Source organism: Zeugodacus cucurbitae, chromosome 4 (genome assembly GCF_028554725.1).
Source record: "Zeugodacus cucurbitae isolate PBARC_wt_2022May chromosome 4, idZeuCucr1.2, whole genome shotgun sequence".
Lineage (NCBI taxonomy): Eukaryota > Metazoa > Arthropoda > Insecta > Diptera > Tephritidae > Zeugodacus > Zeugodacus cucurbitae.
In genome coordinates, this window is record NC_071669.1 from 45,075,067 (window position 1) to 45,092,056 (window position 16,990).

The 16,990-nt window shown below is 36.9% G+C and overlaps 1 protein-coding gene and 1 long non-coding RNA gene across 2 annotated transcripts in view; both read right to left on the reverse strand.

Moving 5' to 3' along the window:
- LOC128921321 (uncharacterized) overlaps positions 1–16,990 on the reverse strand; it is a 45,998-nt gene that overhangs the window by 1,070 nt on the left and 27,938 nt on the right. The gene's annotated exons all lie outside the window — the stretch shown is intronic.
- Positions 10,034–12,226, reverse strand: LOC105221097 (brachyurin). The gene has a single exon (XM_011197784.3). It carries the CDS (start codon positions 11,949–11,951, stop codon positions 11,052–11,054), a length of 900 nt encoding a protein of 299 aa, XP_011196086.1. The 5' UTR covers positions 11,952–12,226; the 3' UTR covers positions 10,034–11,051.

Here is a 16,990-nt window from a genome sequence, read left to right on the forward strand (position 1 = left end):
GGTCCTCGTGTTCGATATATGGGGCTTTAAAAACCTATGGTCCGATTTCGGCGATTTTTAGAATGGGGCTGCCACACTATAAACATAGTATTTGTGCAAAGTTCTGCACCGATATCTTCACTAGTGCTTACTTTATATATTGTAAAGTAAACGATTCAGATCGTCTTCAAAGTTCTTGTATATAGGAAGTAGGCGTGGTTGTGAAGCGATTTGGCCTATTTTCACAACATATCATTGGGATGTAAGGAAACTATTACAAACCAAGTTTCATTGAAATCGATCGAGTAGTTCCTGAGGTATGGTTTTTGACCCATAAGTGGCGAAAAAAATCTGAGTGCAGCTTCCATCTGCCATTTCTTATGTGAAATTTAGTGTTTCTGACATTTTTCGTTAGTGAGTTAACCCACTTTTAGAATTTTCAACCTAACTTTTGTATGGGAGGTGGGCGTGGTTATGACCCGATTTCTTTCATTTTTGGACTGTATTAGGAAGTAGCTAAAAAAAACGACTGCAGAAAGTTTGGTTTATATAGCTCTATTGGCTTGCGAGATATGTACAAAAAACCTATTTGGGGGCGGGGTCACGCCCACTTCCCCAAAAAAATTACATCCAAATATGCCCCTTCATAGTGCGATCCTTCATACCAAATTTTATTTCCATAGCTTTATGTATGGCTTAGTTATGGCACTTTATGTGTTTTCGGTTTTACCCATTTTGTGGGCGTGGCAGTGGTCCGATTTTGCTCATTTTCGAAAGCAACGTTCCTATGGTGCCAAGAAATAAGTGTGTTTTTACTCAAGTTACAGCTTGCACAGCCGGACGGACGGACGGACAGACAGACATTCGGATTTGAACTCCACTCTTCACCCTGATCACTTGGGTATACATAACCCTATATCGAACTCGTTTAGTTTTAGGTGTTACAAACAACCGTTATGTGAACAAAACTATAATACTCAAATTAGCTTAATATTGGGACACCCTATATTTTTAATTACTTCAATTTCCGCGACTGTAAAGAAAGATTATACTATACAGAGTACGATCAAATTTATGGCGTGAATTATGGTCACAATTTCAGTCACCTACGCTTATAAAGAACATTAATTGAATGCCTCATCAGTGTCAGCTTAGACGCGCTTACTGGACTTCCGTTTGGACGAAGGAAACATAAATTACTGCTGTGAAATTTATTTGTATTTCAGAAAGTTTATTTCACTTTTGCTCCATGAAAGGCTTTCATAAATGAGAATATACATAAAACTAATTGCTTGCTTTAAACCGCGAAGTTACGTCTGTGGAATGAGTTGTAAGTATGTGCAAATATATGTATCAAGTTACTGATCCTACGAAACATATTAGGCTGGCAAATATCTCCCTCTTTTTTGCTCTATATTCAATGCTTTATAAAAAGTGTTACAGTGATCGGATTTCGTTCAAACATGAACCGTTTCGTTCGATAGTTTGTTTTCATATAGACGGCAACTTTATAATACCTTCTCGTAGAAGCCCCCTCCTTATTTGCGAAGAACTAAGTCAGCCACTTTTCACAATCCTCTTTTGATTACAACTTTACACCACCAGGGCGTTCGCCATGGACAGGAACAGGGGGTAATCACTTGTCGCTATGTCCGGGCTATATAGTGGATGCGTTAAAACCTCCCATCCGAGCTCCTGTAGCTTCTGACGAGTCATGAACGAACTGTGTGGTCTGGCGTTGTCCGGGTGGAACACTACACCCTTCCTGCTGTCCAATTCTGGACGCTTCCGATCGATCGTCCGTTTCAAGCGGTCCAGTTGTTCGCAGTAGATGGTAGATAGTTTTCGCTTAATATTGTCGTATGGGATCCATTTTTCGTGCCAGTCACCATCCACTTAAAAAATGGGTCGAGTTCGATCCGTTTCAGCAGCATATCGCAGGTGTTGATTCGGTCCAGAAGGTTTTTTTGCAAACTTCAAGCTTTTTGGTGTATCCAGCCTTATCCAAACTAATCATACATAGTGTTGTTTTATAGCGTTTTATACATAACCGCGAAATTCAAAAATCAAAAAGGCGGAAGGGAGATATTTGCCAATCAATTTGATTTTGATATTATCAAACAGTGTATCAGAACTTTTGCTGAGTGACTCGAACTACGAAGATCACAAAACAATACTGAACATTACCATACATTTTTTGGAAATAAATTCCTACTCCTCGGCTCAAAATCTATATTTCATAATTTTCCCAATGTTTTGATTAGATTATAATTTCCAAAGAAATGAAAAACTTTTTCAAATATATTTACTATGAGGTTTCTAAAATCTATCTACTAAAGGTCTTGGTTAAATACATGCATTATCTACCAACTCCTATCGGAAGACCCTTTATTTTCATGGCACTTAAGAAAATTACATATATTTTCGCAAATTAACGAAGATTACCCTCATCCAGAGAATACAAGTATTCATAACGGAACTTCTACTAATATGAATGTATGTATGTATATACCTAGTAATTCTAAAATCTCCAAATTAAGCTTACTTATCAAGCGTAGCAAAATCGATTTTAATTAAATATCGCTAAGGTGATAAAATGTTTAGTCAATGTTCAGCTACTGTGACTAGCATTAACGGTATAATAAAGAAGTATTAATTTTAAAGCTTTTGCCGACACAAACATGGTGATTGATGAAAGAATACCATATACACCTTGGATTATAATTAAAATATAATATATAAATACATAGAAGTAAAATTTGTATGTACGATAGGTAGGAAAATTTGATACTTTGCAACATTATAAGAGAACATGTACGTACATAAATATATACTATATACACATGAGATTTATTTCAGCTTAACACTTCGCCTTTTCCAATTAGCTCTTGAAAGTTGTCTACTTGACCATGTGGTCTTTGACCCTAGAGCTTATACTGTATGAGCAGCTAGCTGTCTTAAAACTTCATTAACTCTATGACTTAATATTTAGTAATTGTATTGTAACTATTGTGTTTATATGATATTTTAATTTGGAGCTAAAGCGACGGGGAGTGCAAAAACTATTGCAAAGAAAGAGAATAAACAATTGAATGAGATTGCATAATGCAATCCTTGACTTAATTTTGTTTTTAGTTATAAAATCGCCACCGTCTATGAAGTAAAAATAATTATTTAAATAATAATAGAGTTGGATTAATTAATGTTTTCATAATAGCAGGATAGCACAAATACTAAAGCATATTCCAAGTATAAAAGCTGATTTTTGATATGAACATTCTGAACTTATTTTACAGTGGAACTTCGATCTGAGCCAGTGGACTAACTTCCGGCGATTCAGGTTAGGTTAAGTTAGATTCAAAGGTTAACCCTCACGACAAGTGCCGCTATGGATCTCGCTTTGACAACTGAATGTGACAGTCCATTGTGATGCCAAAAGACTCCTAAATATAGATCACAAAGAAAACCCTTACACATCGCTGAAGCACTTTAAGTTTATCACAAATTGCATGAGGCGGCTAATTTCTAACCCCGCAAGTTTGCATGGTTCGCCAACCGCCATACACTATTGTGGAAAGGTGAACCTTTTTGAGTGCACGTAGTTTAGCCGACTTCTTACGTTCTACTTTGGGTCAAAATGTTCTCGGAACCGAGCAGGTATTAGTCAGAGTCCGTCGACTGACTTCAAGATGATTTATTCACAGATGCTTCATCGCTGAATGTGAAGGCTTGTGGGTGAGTCTACTGCCTATAAGTACTAGTTTCACACTGCCAGTACGGCAGACAGTTCGGTTTCGGCTCCCTAGTAGGATGGAAGTCCCTGGTTCCTTAGTGGAATAAGCTTTTGCTCTAGTATTTTTCGGTTTTTACACCAATGATAAATCCACTTTTACGATACTAAGGTGAAACTATGTGATTTCTCATTATTTCCATAGTCGATATGAATCGACATGTTTTTCACTATATCCCTCTAGATCAAATGGTATTTAAACAAAATTTCGATTGTGGTGCTATGCAAAAACTTCCGTTCATACGACACAAGGCACAATATAGCCTGTGAAAGGAGGAAACTAGGTGCTACTTCAGCCACGAACAATATGAGTATATGTTGATTATTTCACCAACTATGGTATATAACTAGTTTGAGGTTACAAAGAATATCTAGATTGAGTATTAAAGCTCAATATTGAGCTGCTCGCTTCTTCATCTAGAACAACAATAAATGAACATCTATGTATATAGTCAACTTAGGAAATATGGATATAATTTATGTGCACATCCACGGATTCCAGTTTAAAATCAAATCTCAACTCTGTCTACATATACTGGTATCCAGTGAATCATAAAAAATGTGACGACGCAAAACTTAGATGTTAAAACAAGAAAAGTTACTCATTAGGTATGAGCTATAAGTCAGTTAAAAGTATGTATGATAGCATTAAACAGTGCTTTGAAGAAACTATTAAGGCACATAAATAACTCAAGTTTTCCGGTTGTACCACTTTGCCACAGAACGGGCGGCAAATTTGACGCAAAAACTTCTTTTTATTTTTTTATTGCTGCTAAAATTTCAATGTATGCTTGGCTTACAGTTATTCGAGTTTGAGATCACACATTCGAAAAAAAGCTTACAAACCGTTAGAAAAGCTAGTTAATATTAATAGCGAAATTATGCAATATTTGAATTTCAAAACTAATTTTAATTAAATTAATTTTCAATTTCCAAGACAACGCACATTATTCATACATACATACAAACACTCAGCTTTAGTTTAATTCATTAAACACCTTAGCAATTGCTCAAAAGCGCAGAAGCCGCTTAAAACTGAAATATTCGGATTAAGCGCGTGCTAAAATAAAAGCGTTCGCCAAATCCACATGGCTTATGATTAATCCGCTCACTCGCGAATGGAAAACAAAACAATGTGGTTCAGCATATCTATTGAAACTAGAATGTAAACCGGCGATTAAACGTGAAATCAACATAAACATAAACAAGAAATCCAAACACAACAAAGAAAATTAGCATAAACTCAAAATATATAGAAAAAAACTAGAAAATGCGTTGCCAATTCGGCTGTGAGTTGCGCGTTTACTCTTCATAGAATGGCATCATCGATGCTCAGCATAAAGGAAATTAAAATTAAATCGACTAGAGACATCAACACATTATTAGCGCTTGTAATTAAAAATACATTAAAAGCCTCAAAATATAAAATTGAACAAATAACTCAATGCTCATGGCGGAGACTCCTCCCTTCGATGGATGCCGCTAGAAAGCGCTCCCCTGTTGGGAAAATCGCAGCTGGTTACACGCATGAAAAATCGTTGTTTTCAAATGAAAATCTTTGCAATTTGGAAAACAATCTCCATAGATATATAATATAAGAAATATTCTTCTTCTTCTTGACTGGCGTAGACACCGCTTACGCGGGTATAGCCGAGTCCACAACAACGCGCCACGCATCTATCCTTTTGATAGTTTGGCGCCAATTGGTAATAAATACCAAGTGGAGACAGGTCATTTTCCACCCGGTCCTTCCATCGGAGTGGAGGCCTCTCTCTTCCTCGGCTTCAACCAGCGGGTACTGCATCAAACACTTTCAGAGCTGGAGCACTTTCGTGCATCATTCGAACAACATGACCTAGTCGCTGTCTTTTTATTCGCTGAAATATGCCAATGTTGTCGTATAAATCGTACAGCTCATCATTCCATCTTCTGCGGTATTCACCGTTGCCAATGGACCATAAATCTTCCGCAATACCTTTCTCTCGAAAACTCCTAGTGCCGTCTCATCGGATGTTGACATCGTCCACGCTTCTGCACCATAAAGTAGGACGGGAGGGAGTTGTAGAGTTCAGTTTTTATTCGTCGAGAGAGGACTTTACTTTTCAATTGCTTACTCAGTCCATAGAAGCACCTGTTGGCAAGAGTGATTCTGCATTGGATTTCAAGGCTGATATTATTATCGATGTTGATGCTGGTGCCTAGGTATACGAAATTATCTACCACTTCAAAGTTATGACTGTCAACAGTGACGTGGAAGCCAAGACGCGAATGCGCTGACTGTTTGTTTAATGACAGGAGATATTTCTTCTTGTCCTCGTTCACCACCAGACCCATACGCTTCGCTTCCTTATCCAGTCTGGAAAGAGCAGAACTAACGGTGCGGGTGTTGTTTCCAATGATATCGATATCATCGGCGTACGCCAGCAGCTGTACACTCTTATAGAAAATTGTACCTTCTCTAAAGCCACACTGATAAGGTCCAATCAGTTCGTTGACGGTGGGCTTTAGTCTTTCACATAATACGCTCGACAGGACCTTGTATGCAATGTTGAGGAGGCTTATCCCACGGTAATTAGCGCCGATTGTGGGCTCTCCTTTTTTATGGATTGGGCAGAGCACACTGAGATTCCAATCGTTAGGCATACTTTCTTCCGACCATATTCTACAAAGAAGATGATGCTTGCACCTTATCAGTTCTACGCCGCCGTATTTGAATAGCTTGGCCGGCCGCCGCCCACGGGCCCCCGCGCTTTGTTGTTCTTCAAGCGGGTAATTGCTATTCTAATTTCTTCACAGTCGGGCAATGGAACATCTGTTCCATCGTCGTCGATTGTGGTATCGGGTTCGCCATCTCGTAGTGTTGTACTTTCACTGCCATTCATCAGGCTGGAGAAGTGTTCCCCCAACAAACGCAGGTCATCAATAACTAGATCACCTCTGGGTGTCCTAGGAGTGTGCTCCGGTCTTGAAACCTTCAGTTAGTCGCCGGACCTTTTCATAGAATTTTCGAGCATTACCCCTGGCGGCCAGCTCTTCATACTCACGCATTTCGGCCTCTTTCTTTTTTGTCTGCAAATGCGTCTCGCTTCCCTCTTAAGAAATATTGCACAGAAACATTTGTGAACAAAGAAATACTATCCATAAACATATCAATAATACACTCACATATTGGCTTTTGTGCTACAGCTGTCAGTCATAACAACTCAGCTGTAGAGCAATTCGCCATATTGAGACCCAAACTCAAAACCAATTCAGTTTGGAAGATCAGTTAAAATTTATGAAGAGGAAAGATTTCTTTCTTTGACATATACAAATTTGATTTGAATTTCCAAACGATTGTCCTTGTTGAAATTTTATGAACTTTTGGAAGACAATGTAATCTATAATTCCTTGATAACTGAGTCCGAAATCAATCATTCCTTGCTATAACGAAGTTTTAGTTTATCGAGAGTACTGAATTCTGCTTCATCATTGGACATCGATATAATAACTCTTCTCATGTGAAAATGAATCACGGACACAACCAATGTTACGGATAATATCGTTTTGAAAGACAAACTATCGAATTTATATTTTTGATGTACATTTTTTCCAACATATTACTTTTGAAATCTGCTCTGCCGAAAGGTTAGACTCTTGGGTAGCAAAGAAAACTTATAAATAAAATTTATGTATATACATCTATAATAGTTTTAGAAAACCACAACATCTTGTAACTGAATTTATTATTACATGTTTATTTTTATTGTGATCGCCTTCTGCGACCTGTACCTCTAACTCTCAGTGGGTGGTGAGGTCTTGTTACCACAAGATAAATGGATTTAACACTACCATCGTTTTCTTTTTTTGTAACAATCTACTAACAACTTAACTCTTTTAGTTCATGAAGGCTACGTGCCAACTGACACGATCGGTTTTCGAATCGCCGATGCTCGCGCTGCGGCTGTCAATAGGAAGAAAGTCTGATATTCTCTAAAATATAAATAAACATTGGAATAAAAACAGATATTTTCTCTCCTACTGATCAACTTAGGTATGTATATAGAATACTGTACACATTATTATTTACTTCTCCAACATAAAGTATTTTCAATGGGAAGAGTTCTCAAGTTGAGCTACCAATCTCTTGGAAGACGGTAATCTCCAGTTTTAATCTAACGTCACGCTACTTGATTTAACAAATGAAATCATTATATATTCTTTAACTTGTATTCCTTCAATCGCGGGAAAAGGCGTCAAATCTTCAAGGCACGTCATCACTCTTACGCATGTAAATGTTGAACACTCGCGGAACTACATTCCGAAAAAAATTTAAATAAATTTTCTAAAGCGCCAACTGTGTTGAGGTATTACGCAAATCACAAATTTGAATGAAACTGTATAAAAAGCTTATTTACATTGAATTGTGTGAACATTTTTTTTTTTTGGCGAAGGCAAGAAGGATTTCTTTGCGTCAGTTTTAAAATATATGAAATAAATTATAAGCCATGAAATGAGAAAAACTTATTTTTAAAAGATGTTTTGTAATTTTACTTTATTTATAAGGTTTAAAAGTTTATTTATAATTGTTTAGGTTTATTAATTAACTGTGGGACATTGTGTGGCTTCTTCACAGGGTGGTTCAAATGAATATATTTTAGATAATTATTAAAATATTTTTGACTAAAAATTTTGAAAAATGTTAAATGATGCCACAAGCTGTTTGGCATCCTATTCAAATAGACTTTTAGTTAATTGTTCTGTAGAAGAAACAATTTATATTTCCCAGACGCTAATGTTAATGCTGTACTCTTCTAAAGAAAAATGTCAAAAAAGCTCATTTTAGCTCTGTATGATTTTTTTGCCAACTAATATTTCAAAAATTTAACGGATTTGTACTATAAGTTTTAAACAAAAATGTGTCATTTGAACCAATCTGTACACTCAAAAAGCGCTCTCAGTGAAAAATATCCGCAAAATCTGTGTATTTCTGTGAAAACCTTGACCTACAAACGTGATACCAATTTTAGATATGTGCTCAAAAGCTCAATTCCGTGCTCTCTTTCACTCATTGAATTTGAGTGAAATTTTTGTTTTTATCTTACAGATTACCAAACGACCTTGACTAATTTATGCAGAGTTGAGGAACTTGAAATTTCGATTCCTTGAAATGACCTTGACCTATTTTAAACTTTTTTGTGGTTTTTATGAGTATGAGTTTTGAGTGATTTACATTAATTTGTGTAAAATTTTCATTGTTTCTGGATTTTTAGTTTATTCGTGATTTTTTAACTATTTTTGCTTTATTTATATATTTTTCATATTTAATTAATAATAATTATGTTTATTTTTATAGGTTTTATTTACTTTGTTGTCATGATTTTCTTTATTGATTTCTTAAATGAAAAAATATTATAAATTTTTTGGATTCATTGGATTTTCAAAAACCTATATTTTTTTAAATCAAAGATTAAAGAAAAATTGCTATTTTTTTTATAAAACTTTCCTGAATTTTTTAGAAAATAAAAGTTGTTAAAATTAAAAAAAATTAAAATAATAAAATCATGTTATTTTTACGCTTTGGAGATATTTTGTTCTTTCGAATTTATCAACGTATTAAAATTTTTTTTAATTCTAAAAATTTTTACTTAATTATTTTATTTTGTTTTTAAAATAATTTTTCGTGAACATCAAAAATAATTTTCAAATATTAATATTTTTTTATTTTATCAGTTTATGTTTAATGAGTTTGAATTGAATATTTTTTTTAATAATTTTTTATTACAAATTTTTTTTATTTATTTTATTTTATTTTTATAACAATTTTTTTTTATTTATTTTATTATATTTTTTTAATATTTTTAATAAATTAATATTCAAATAACCTTTATTTTACGCACAGCCTCTTTTTATTTTTGTTAATTTTTTAAATATTTAAATAGCATAATATAATATTAAAAAATTCAGTTCAATAACCGCTCGAATAACACACGCTTCATATTTATTGCTCTTTTTTATTTTTTTCTCTGAAAATTTATCAAAATGTCACTGAACGCACCAGTTCTTCCGTTACCTTTACTAACTGTGTGATTCATTTGACCTTACGAGTTCGTCTCCGAGTCGTTTAAAGCCTTCATACGCGCAGCAATCAAATCAAATCACCTGGAACCAGAACCGCTACATTGTATATAAATTTATAACTGTATGTAAAATACCCGATCGACCCGCCCAATAAACTGCCAATTGCACGTGTAACTAGTCGCGGAATGAAAAACCCGAAATAAATTTGTTTTAAATATTGTTTGAATTTATTTATTATTTTTTCGCAGCTTTGCTTTATTTTTTTTTTGTTTTTGTTTTTGTCTTTGTTCTTATACATATATATATAGTATAGGTGTTTCCACGTTAGAATATGTAAATATGAATATTAATTGTTTGCTGATAACCGTATAACTTGTTTGTGGCTTTTAACTCATTAAATTTCATTTAGTTTGCGTTGATAAAAAAGCACAACACAAATAAATAATATAATTTGCACGTGTGTGTGTGTGTGTGTGAGTTTATATACTGAAAAGCAGCAAACCAAGAAACAGCGTTATGCGCAAACACGTAATTCCTTTCGTGCAATTAATTAAAATAAATAATACATTAAATATCATACTTAATACTAAATACTACTTAGTACATATGTGTGCCTGTGTGTGTGTATTTTTAATAATTTTAAATTTAAGTGAAACAATGCATTAACTAAATTTAATGAAGTCACGTACACATACACAAACACAAGCGCACACACAATTTTTTTTTATTAACCACTATTCACAAATATCACATTCTTCCATCGTATCGTACTACAATATTACTTAAACGCTTGCCTGTATGTGTGCGTGTTTGCCATTTCTAAAAACATTTTACTTAAAATCGTTTAATTGCGAGCATTTTTAATGACGCGCGCCAAGAACTGGACACTTCAAAGAGCGCGACGAACGAGTCCCATTTGAATTTGAAGTACACACACACAAACACTCATGGCTGCTAACGGCACTGCGCTTAGCGTCACGACGCTTTCACGAGTGACTCACATGTGGGCGCCCGAGCGCAAGGCATCGCCATTTTCATACACACTCTTCTTCTGCAAATGTTCACCATTTTCTAACTTAAGTATTTACACATTTCTTTAAAGTTAATAATAAATACGAGTTAAAAATCAAAAATTAAAGCTTTGTTTTCAGTCAGTCAAAAGACGAATTTTTCCAAATTCTCCCCAATGCAATTTCTTGAAACCCCACCCGCGCGCACTAAATTACACCACATTATCGTTGAGTTTCACCGCTTTGCGCATGAGCGTTTGCGCGCGCTGCGACACTTGCTGCAGCCGCTGCACTTGTGGTTTTTGTTGTTGCGCCTGTTGACCCAAACGTCCCGTTTTCACTTCGATCCAATCGAGGTAGTGTGTGACACGCGTAAAACCACCGGGTATATTGGTCTCACAACCATCGGCAGGTCCGAAACTCGTGATACCCACGACAGTTTGTGTGTTCTTCAGCACTAACGGACCGCCCGAGTCGCCGGAGCAGACAGTTTCGTCGCGCAAACCTTTCGCACAGAGCACACCATCGGTGACCACATCGAATTCGTTGGCGCACTCTTGATTGGAGATCACACGCAGTTCGGTGTATTGCATGGGGTTGTAATTGGACATCTCGTTGTTAGCACCCCAACCGGTGGCGACGACTTTGGCGCCGGTCAGTGCGTCGTTGCGCTTGAGATAGGGCAGCGTTGCGGGTTGTATGCGCGGTGTGTAGGCCACATCCATGGGTAGTTTGACGAGCGCTATATCATTGGCCGCCGTGTTGGGATTGAAACGTTCGTGTACGATGAATTTATTCGAGCGCAATACCAGACGTCCTGTTTCGGCGGCATCGTCGATGGTGAGCGCGCCCAGGTAGGCGTCGAAGTGTGTGACGCCCATGGTGCAGTGGCCAGCGGTGAGTATCCAACGCTGATCGAGCAGCGTGCCGCCGCAGAGTATACGCTTGCGCCACAACTGTTTGCCGATCAACATCACTTGGTAGGGGAATTTTTCGATGCGTCCGTATTTTGATTGGCCTATGGCAAAGCTATGTACAGGCTGTGGCCCCAGCAGTGTGTCCATTGTGGCACAACTGAGCAGCACGGCCAATAATGTTCTGTGCAAACTCATTTTGCTTTTATTTTGTCAATTACTTTGCACTTTGCAAATTTTGCAATAAGTCTTCTTGCACTAACACGCACTACTTTATTCAGCACTTGTTTGCTTTCTTTCTTTCTTGTCGAACTCAAAAACTTTATGATAATTTATAATTTTGTTTAAAACTGTTTTTTGATTTTCTTCTACGGCTTTCACTTGTGTTGTTGTCAATATTTGTCCGTTTTGTGTGAATATTTTGCAAGGTCTTCTCGCCTCAAACTCTCGCTTAAATCTAAGCTCATTCTAACTGAGACGTGAAATTTTATTTCGAAACTCACTGAGATCCGCTAAATTTGCCGGTCGTTTTTTGTTGCGCCATTTTTCGTTTGTCCACATTTTTTTGTGTGTGTTATTATTGTTTGTGTTTTTGCTTTTGTTTTTGACTTTGTTATTTTGGCTGTTGCGAATTAACTTCTCAGATACAAACGATCACACGAAGTATTGTCGCTCACAACGCTCACTGCTCGGCGGTGAGCAGACCTATCCCCAAACTCAGCGCGAGCCTTAGCATCCAACGAGTTGTTGTTTGAGCGTCGGCGAAAGCGAACAAGTTTGACGGCAGCGTTGTTGCGACGATCGTATCGCGTTTTTATTTACTTCATTTCTCTGTGGTATTTTCCCATTTTTTATTGTTTTATTTGCGTGTTTTTTTCGACAAGTTCATTTAAAAGTAGGTGCTGTTTCCAATACGAGTATTTGAAACATTCTTGAATCACATTATTATCAATTTCATGTGGAATAAAAAGTGAATGCCTGACTAATTCTAATTCATACATATAATTTATTTGGTTCTGCTTGCACATTAATAATAAGCTGAACTACAATATAACTCATAAAAATTTGGGATTTCCGAAGTACCAAATAAAGCTTAACCATAAAGACACCTTCTTTACACACCCTAACGTTAAAATCTCGACAATTAAGATTTCGACATCGTGGTAGGGGCAGCGCTCAAAGGTGTGTTCTAGGCGCTCATAGAAGGCATCTTTGAATACATCGTCCTTCTTTTCTGTTGCGGCGTTTCTGACGTTCTAGACGTTTATCCACCGTGATGAATGCCAAGACTCGGCGACGGAGCCTCTCTCTCAGCACAAATCCAAGACCAAATGTGCGCTCCTTTATATGGCCGATGTAGTAGATGCCACAAGGACCCACCTTCTTCCATCCATCGCACTTCTTGGCTGGCGGTGATGTCAACCTTTAGTCATATGAAGACATCAACCAATTGGGTAGAGGCACCTTCCCAATTAAGGCTCCGGACATTCAAAGTGCATGCCCTCAAATCGTGTTTGAAGTAGGTTTCTCAACCTCTGTTTGATTTTTCATTGTGGAGGTTTTTTATGGGGTAGGTCCCAAACCCAACCAACAACCGCAGAAGCGAGCTTCGCCTTCTCACTTTACCTCGCCTCCAAACGGATGTCTGTTGGTTACCCAGAGGACACTTGGACTAAAACCATAATTCGTGAACTGCTTGAGCCACATACAAAAGAATCATTCTTGGTCCTAATTGATTGACAGTCAAACATTTTCCTCACTTGAGTGAACTTCTACACACGACCCCATCCACCAGTCTTGAGATAGGATCTTCCAAAATGAGCGTTGTATCACTTAGCATTGATTATGAAGTACAAAATTTTTCCTTACCTCGAGAACTTATCATGAAAATATTTCGGAACGACTGTACCTCTATTAAAATCGATTTACCGTCCTAATGTTAAAAATTAATTTAATAACTAGTCTCTCCGATAAGCCACGAAGGTAAACAAAAGCAAATCAAACACTGATACAACGAAAAATCGCTTCCAACTAGCAAACAAAATAGTTTCGGTAAATTACATAATTTTACGATTTATTTGGCGCCGCCACAATATTTCCTTAAAATCAAAATTATTCACAGCCTAGAGCGCAGAACCTGTGGAAAATATGCGAACCTATCAACACAGCAAAAATATAAACAAAAAACAAAATTTGACATCCGCTAAACAAACTCGAAAACAGAATTCCAAGGAACTAAACCGATAGCACTACAACAACCATATTGCGGTTAGTGCCCAAATGGATTTGTGCGACGCGCAAAAAACCTGTGACTGGCGACACAAAGAATTTCGCATTTGTTTATTACAATATGAGAACAACAAAAAATGTGTGACGTCAATGAACAGAACTTTAGGGTATTAGAGGCTTATCGCAAGTCCAACGCTGTTCATAACAAAATTCCGGTGGCTACTTTGAATTTTCTCAGCTATAAATTAGGAAAAAACACCAACACCAAAGTGGGACAACGGGGTGTTAGTGCGCGAAACAGGTCGCGACGCGTCTGGCTGGAGCCGCTGTGAATGCGGGATTAATCAGTTGGCGGCGGTTCGGGCGTTGCGAAGATGTTTCAAAGTCTTAATACAGTTTTTATACGCTTGACAAATTGTTAATTAATTGGAACGACGCGACGCGCCAGACCAGTTTATCAGCATCAACACAAATATTTACCATTCACCGAAAATCAATCTGCAACGTAACATCAACGGTTTATACTCTCAACGACGTCCGATAAGATTTAGAGAACGATGTTTTCTTCACGCGGTTCTCTTGCTGTAGTGGAGAGTGTCGCTCATCGTCATCATAAGTGGTCACTTCGCACTTTAGTTGGGAAGCACAGTGTTTTGTTTCGTAAAAATATTGTTTCTAAATTTATATTATTTTTTTATTATTTCTAGTTCGTTTAAAAAATTGAATTACATTATTGTTAAGATCGTTTAACGATAACTGTGGGTGTGTATGTTAAGGTTAAGATTTGCTCTAAAGCTACCACAATGACTGGATAGGCCTCGACCTCGAGATGAAATGTGTTTGACCATTTATTTGGAGGTAAATCCAATATTAAAAAGTAATGAGGGGGATATGAAACTTATTCCAATATATAGATAAAATATATAAAGGTCCTTTCAAAAGGTGAGATACAAAAGTAGAACTATAGGGACTTTCGACATTTCTCTTTAGTAAGGTTTGCCATTTCATCATGGAAGTCGAAATTATTAAAATTTACTACCGACATTCGGAGTCAGTAGCCACTACGTCCAATTTATGGTCGCAATAATCGTCCTATCAGATCAACATTTGAGGGTCTAGTGGACAAATTTGAATCCACAGGCACAGTACCAAATGTTCCCGTGCCAGTGAGACAAAGAAGTGACCGTAGTGTCGAGAATATTGCTGCCGCTAGCGCATCAATTGAGGAACACCCAAATCAGTCTATCACACGTCGTTCACAAGAGTTGGTCATCTCTGTGTCGTCGTTGTGGCGAATTTTGCGAAAAAATCTTGGCCTACATTCTTACAAAATCAAGAACTGAAGCCGCTTGACCACCAGAATCGTCGTATGTTCGTGGGCTGAGCAACAACTTGAAAATGAAACGACCGTCATTGGGCCGTACTTCTTCCGTGATGATCAAGACCGGCACGTTACTGTGAATGGGAATGATAACCGAATATTTTTGGGGATGATATGTAGTTCCAACAGGACGGCGCCACAAGCCACACAGCGAATGTCACAATCGATTTATTAAAAACCAAGTTTGGTGAACCTGTTATCTCGCGAAAATGGGCCAGTCAATTGGCTGCCTCGATCGTGCGATTTGACGCCGTTAGACTATTTCCTGTGGTGCTACGTTAAATCTATGGCAATGCCAACAAGTCAGTGACGATTAATTAATGAACTTCGTACGAATAACGAACGTGAAATTGCAGCAGTATCGGCCGATTTATGCTTGAAAACCGTCGAAAATTAGGTTCAGCGTCTGGACTTCTACAAGCGTGCCTTGGTGGCATAATGGTATCGAATGTACTTTCACAGGAATAAATAATTGCATTGATATTTCAAACCGTTTTTGTAGCGCTCTTATTGAAATACTCATTATATGACATAAGAGTGGTTCAAAGGGTGAAGGAATTAATATATTTTTATTATTTCTAGTGAGGACATTGCCCCTTGTTTCTATCGTCTCACATAATACCAAATAGATTTCAGATTCAGTGTTCTTCTTTCAAATAACTAAGAATTCTAAGATTTTCATTTTTATTCGTTCGTTCTTATTGAGAACCCACTTACAACATTTTCATTCAATAGTTGCCTAAGGCTTTTTTGCATTACTTAAGTAATTTGAGAACACATAAATCTTCGTTTTAGTATAAACCAACGGCACATATTTTGTCTGCCCACACTTGAGTTTTATTCCACGGTGATTCAGCAGTTTTGGCGCAACACTTTAAACTTGAATGGTTTTAACAACTCATGCTTTGGCGGCATAATTTTTTTAAATGATTGCCAGCATATTTCCGTTACATATGTATGTGTAAGTGATTATATGAAGGGATCAAAAAATGATGTTTTGCAAATCTCCTAAACTGTGCGAGCTCTTAACTACAAATATCTCACTACTTTCACGCTCTCTCTCTCTCTCGAAATCTTTTCGTTCACCTTTGATCTCTCTGTTATTCCAGTTATTAAATTTGTTGATATTTACTGCTAGCGGATTCCCCAGTGGTATTGTCATGCCATTTTTAACGGCTTGCGACTATTTTACCGTCACTTTGTTGTTGTTGTGTGATCTGTTCATCGTTTTCTGTTTTTATTACTATTGCGTGATTTTAGCTGGAGCTATTTACATATGTACATGTGTATGTGTCTTCTTCAAAAATATGCCACCTCATTTAGTTGGCGTTCATTAATTCATTAAAGATAGTCAGAAAAAAGCGAAATCAATCGATATTTTTAGACTATGAATTGTCAACGATTTCAGCAGAAATTCATCAAAATTCACTGGAAATTCTGGCGAATAGCTGTCGAGTGACAAAATGTGGTCTGACGTGAACTTTTGCTTGCTAAATTTTGGCACCAACTTGTGAATTACTTTTCCGCATGCCTGAGTCCAGGACTTGCAGTGAGTTGTTAGTGGCGGTTGAGGTGTGAATTGATAAATTAAATTGATAAATAAATTATATACATACATATATACACA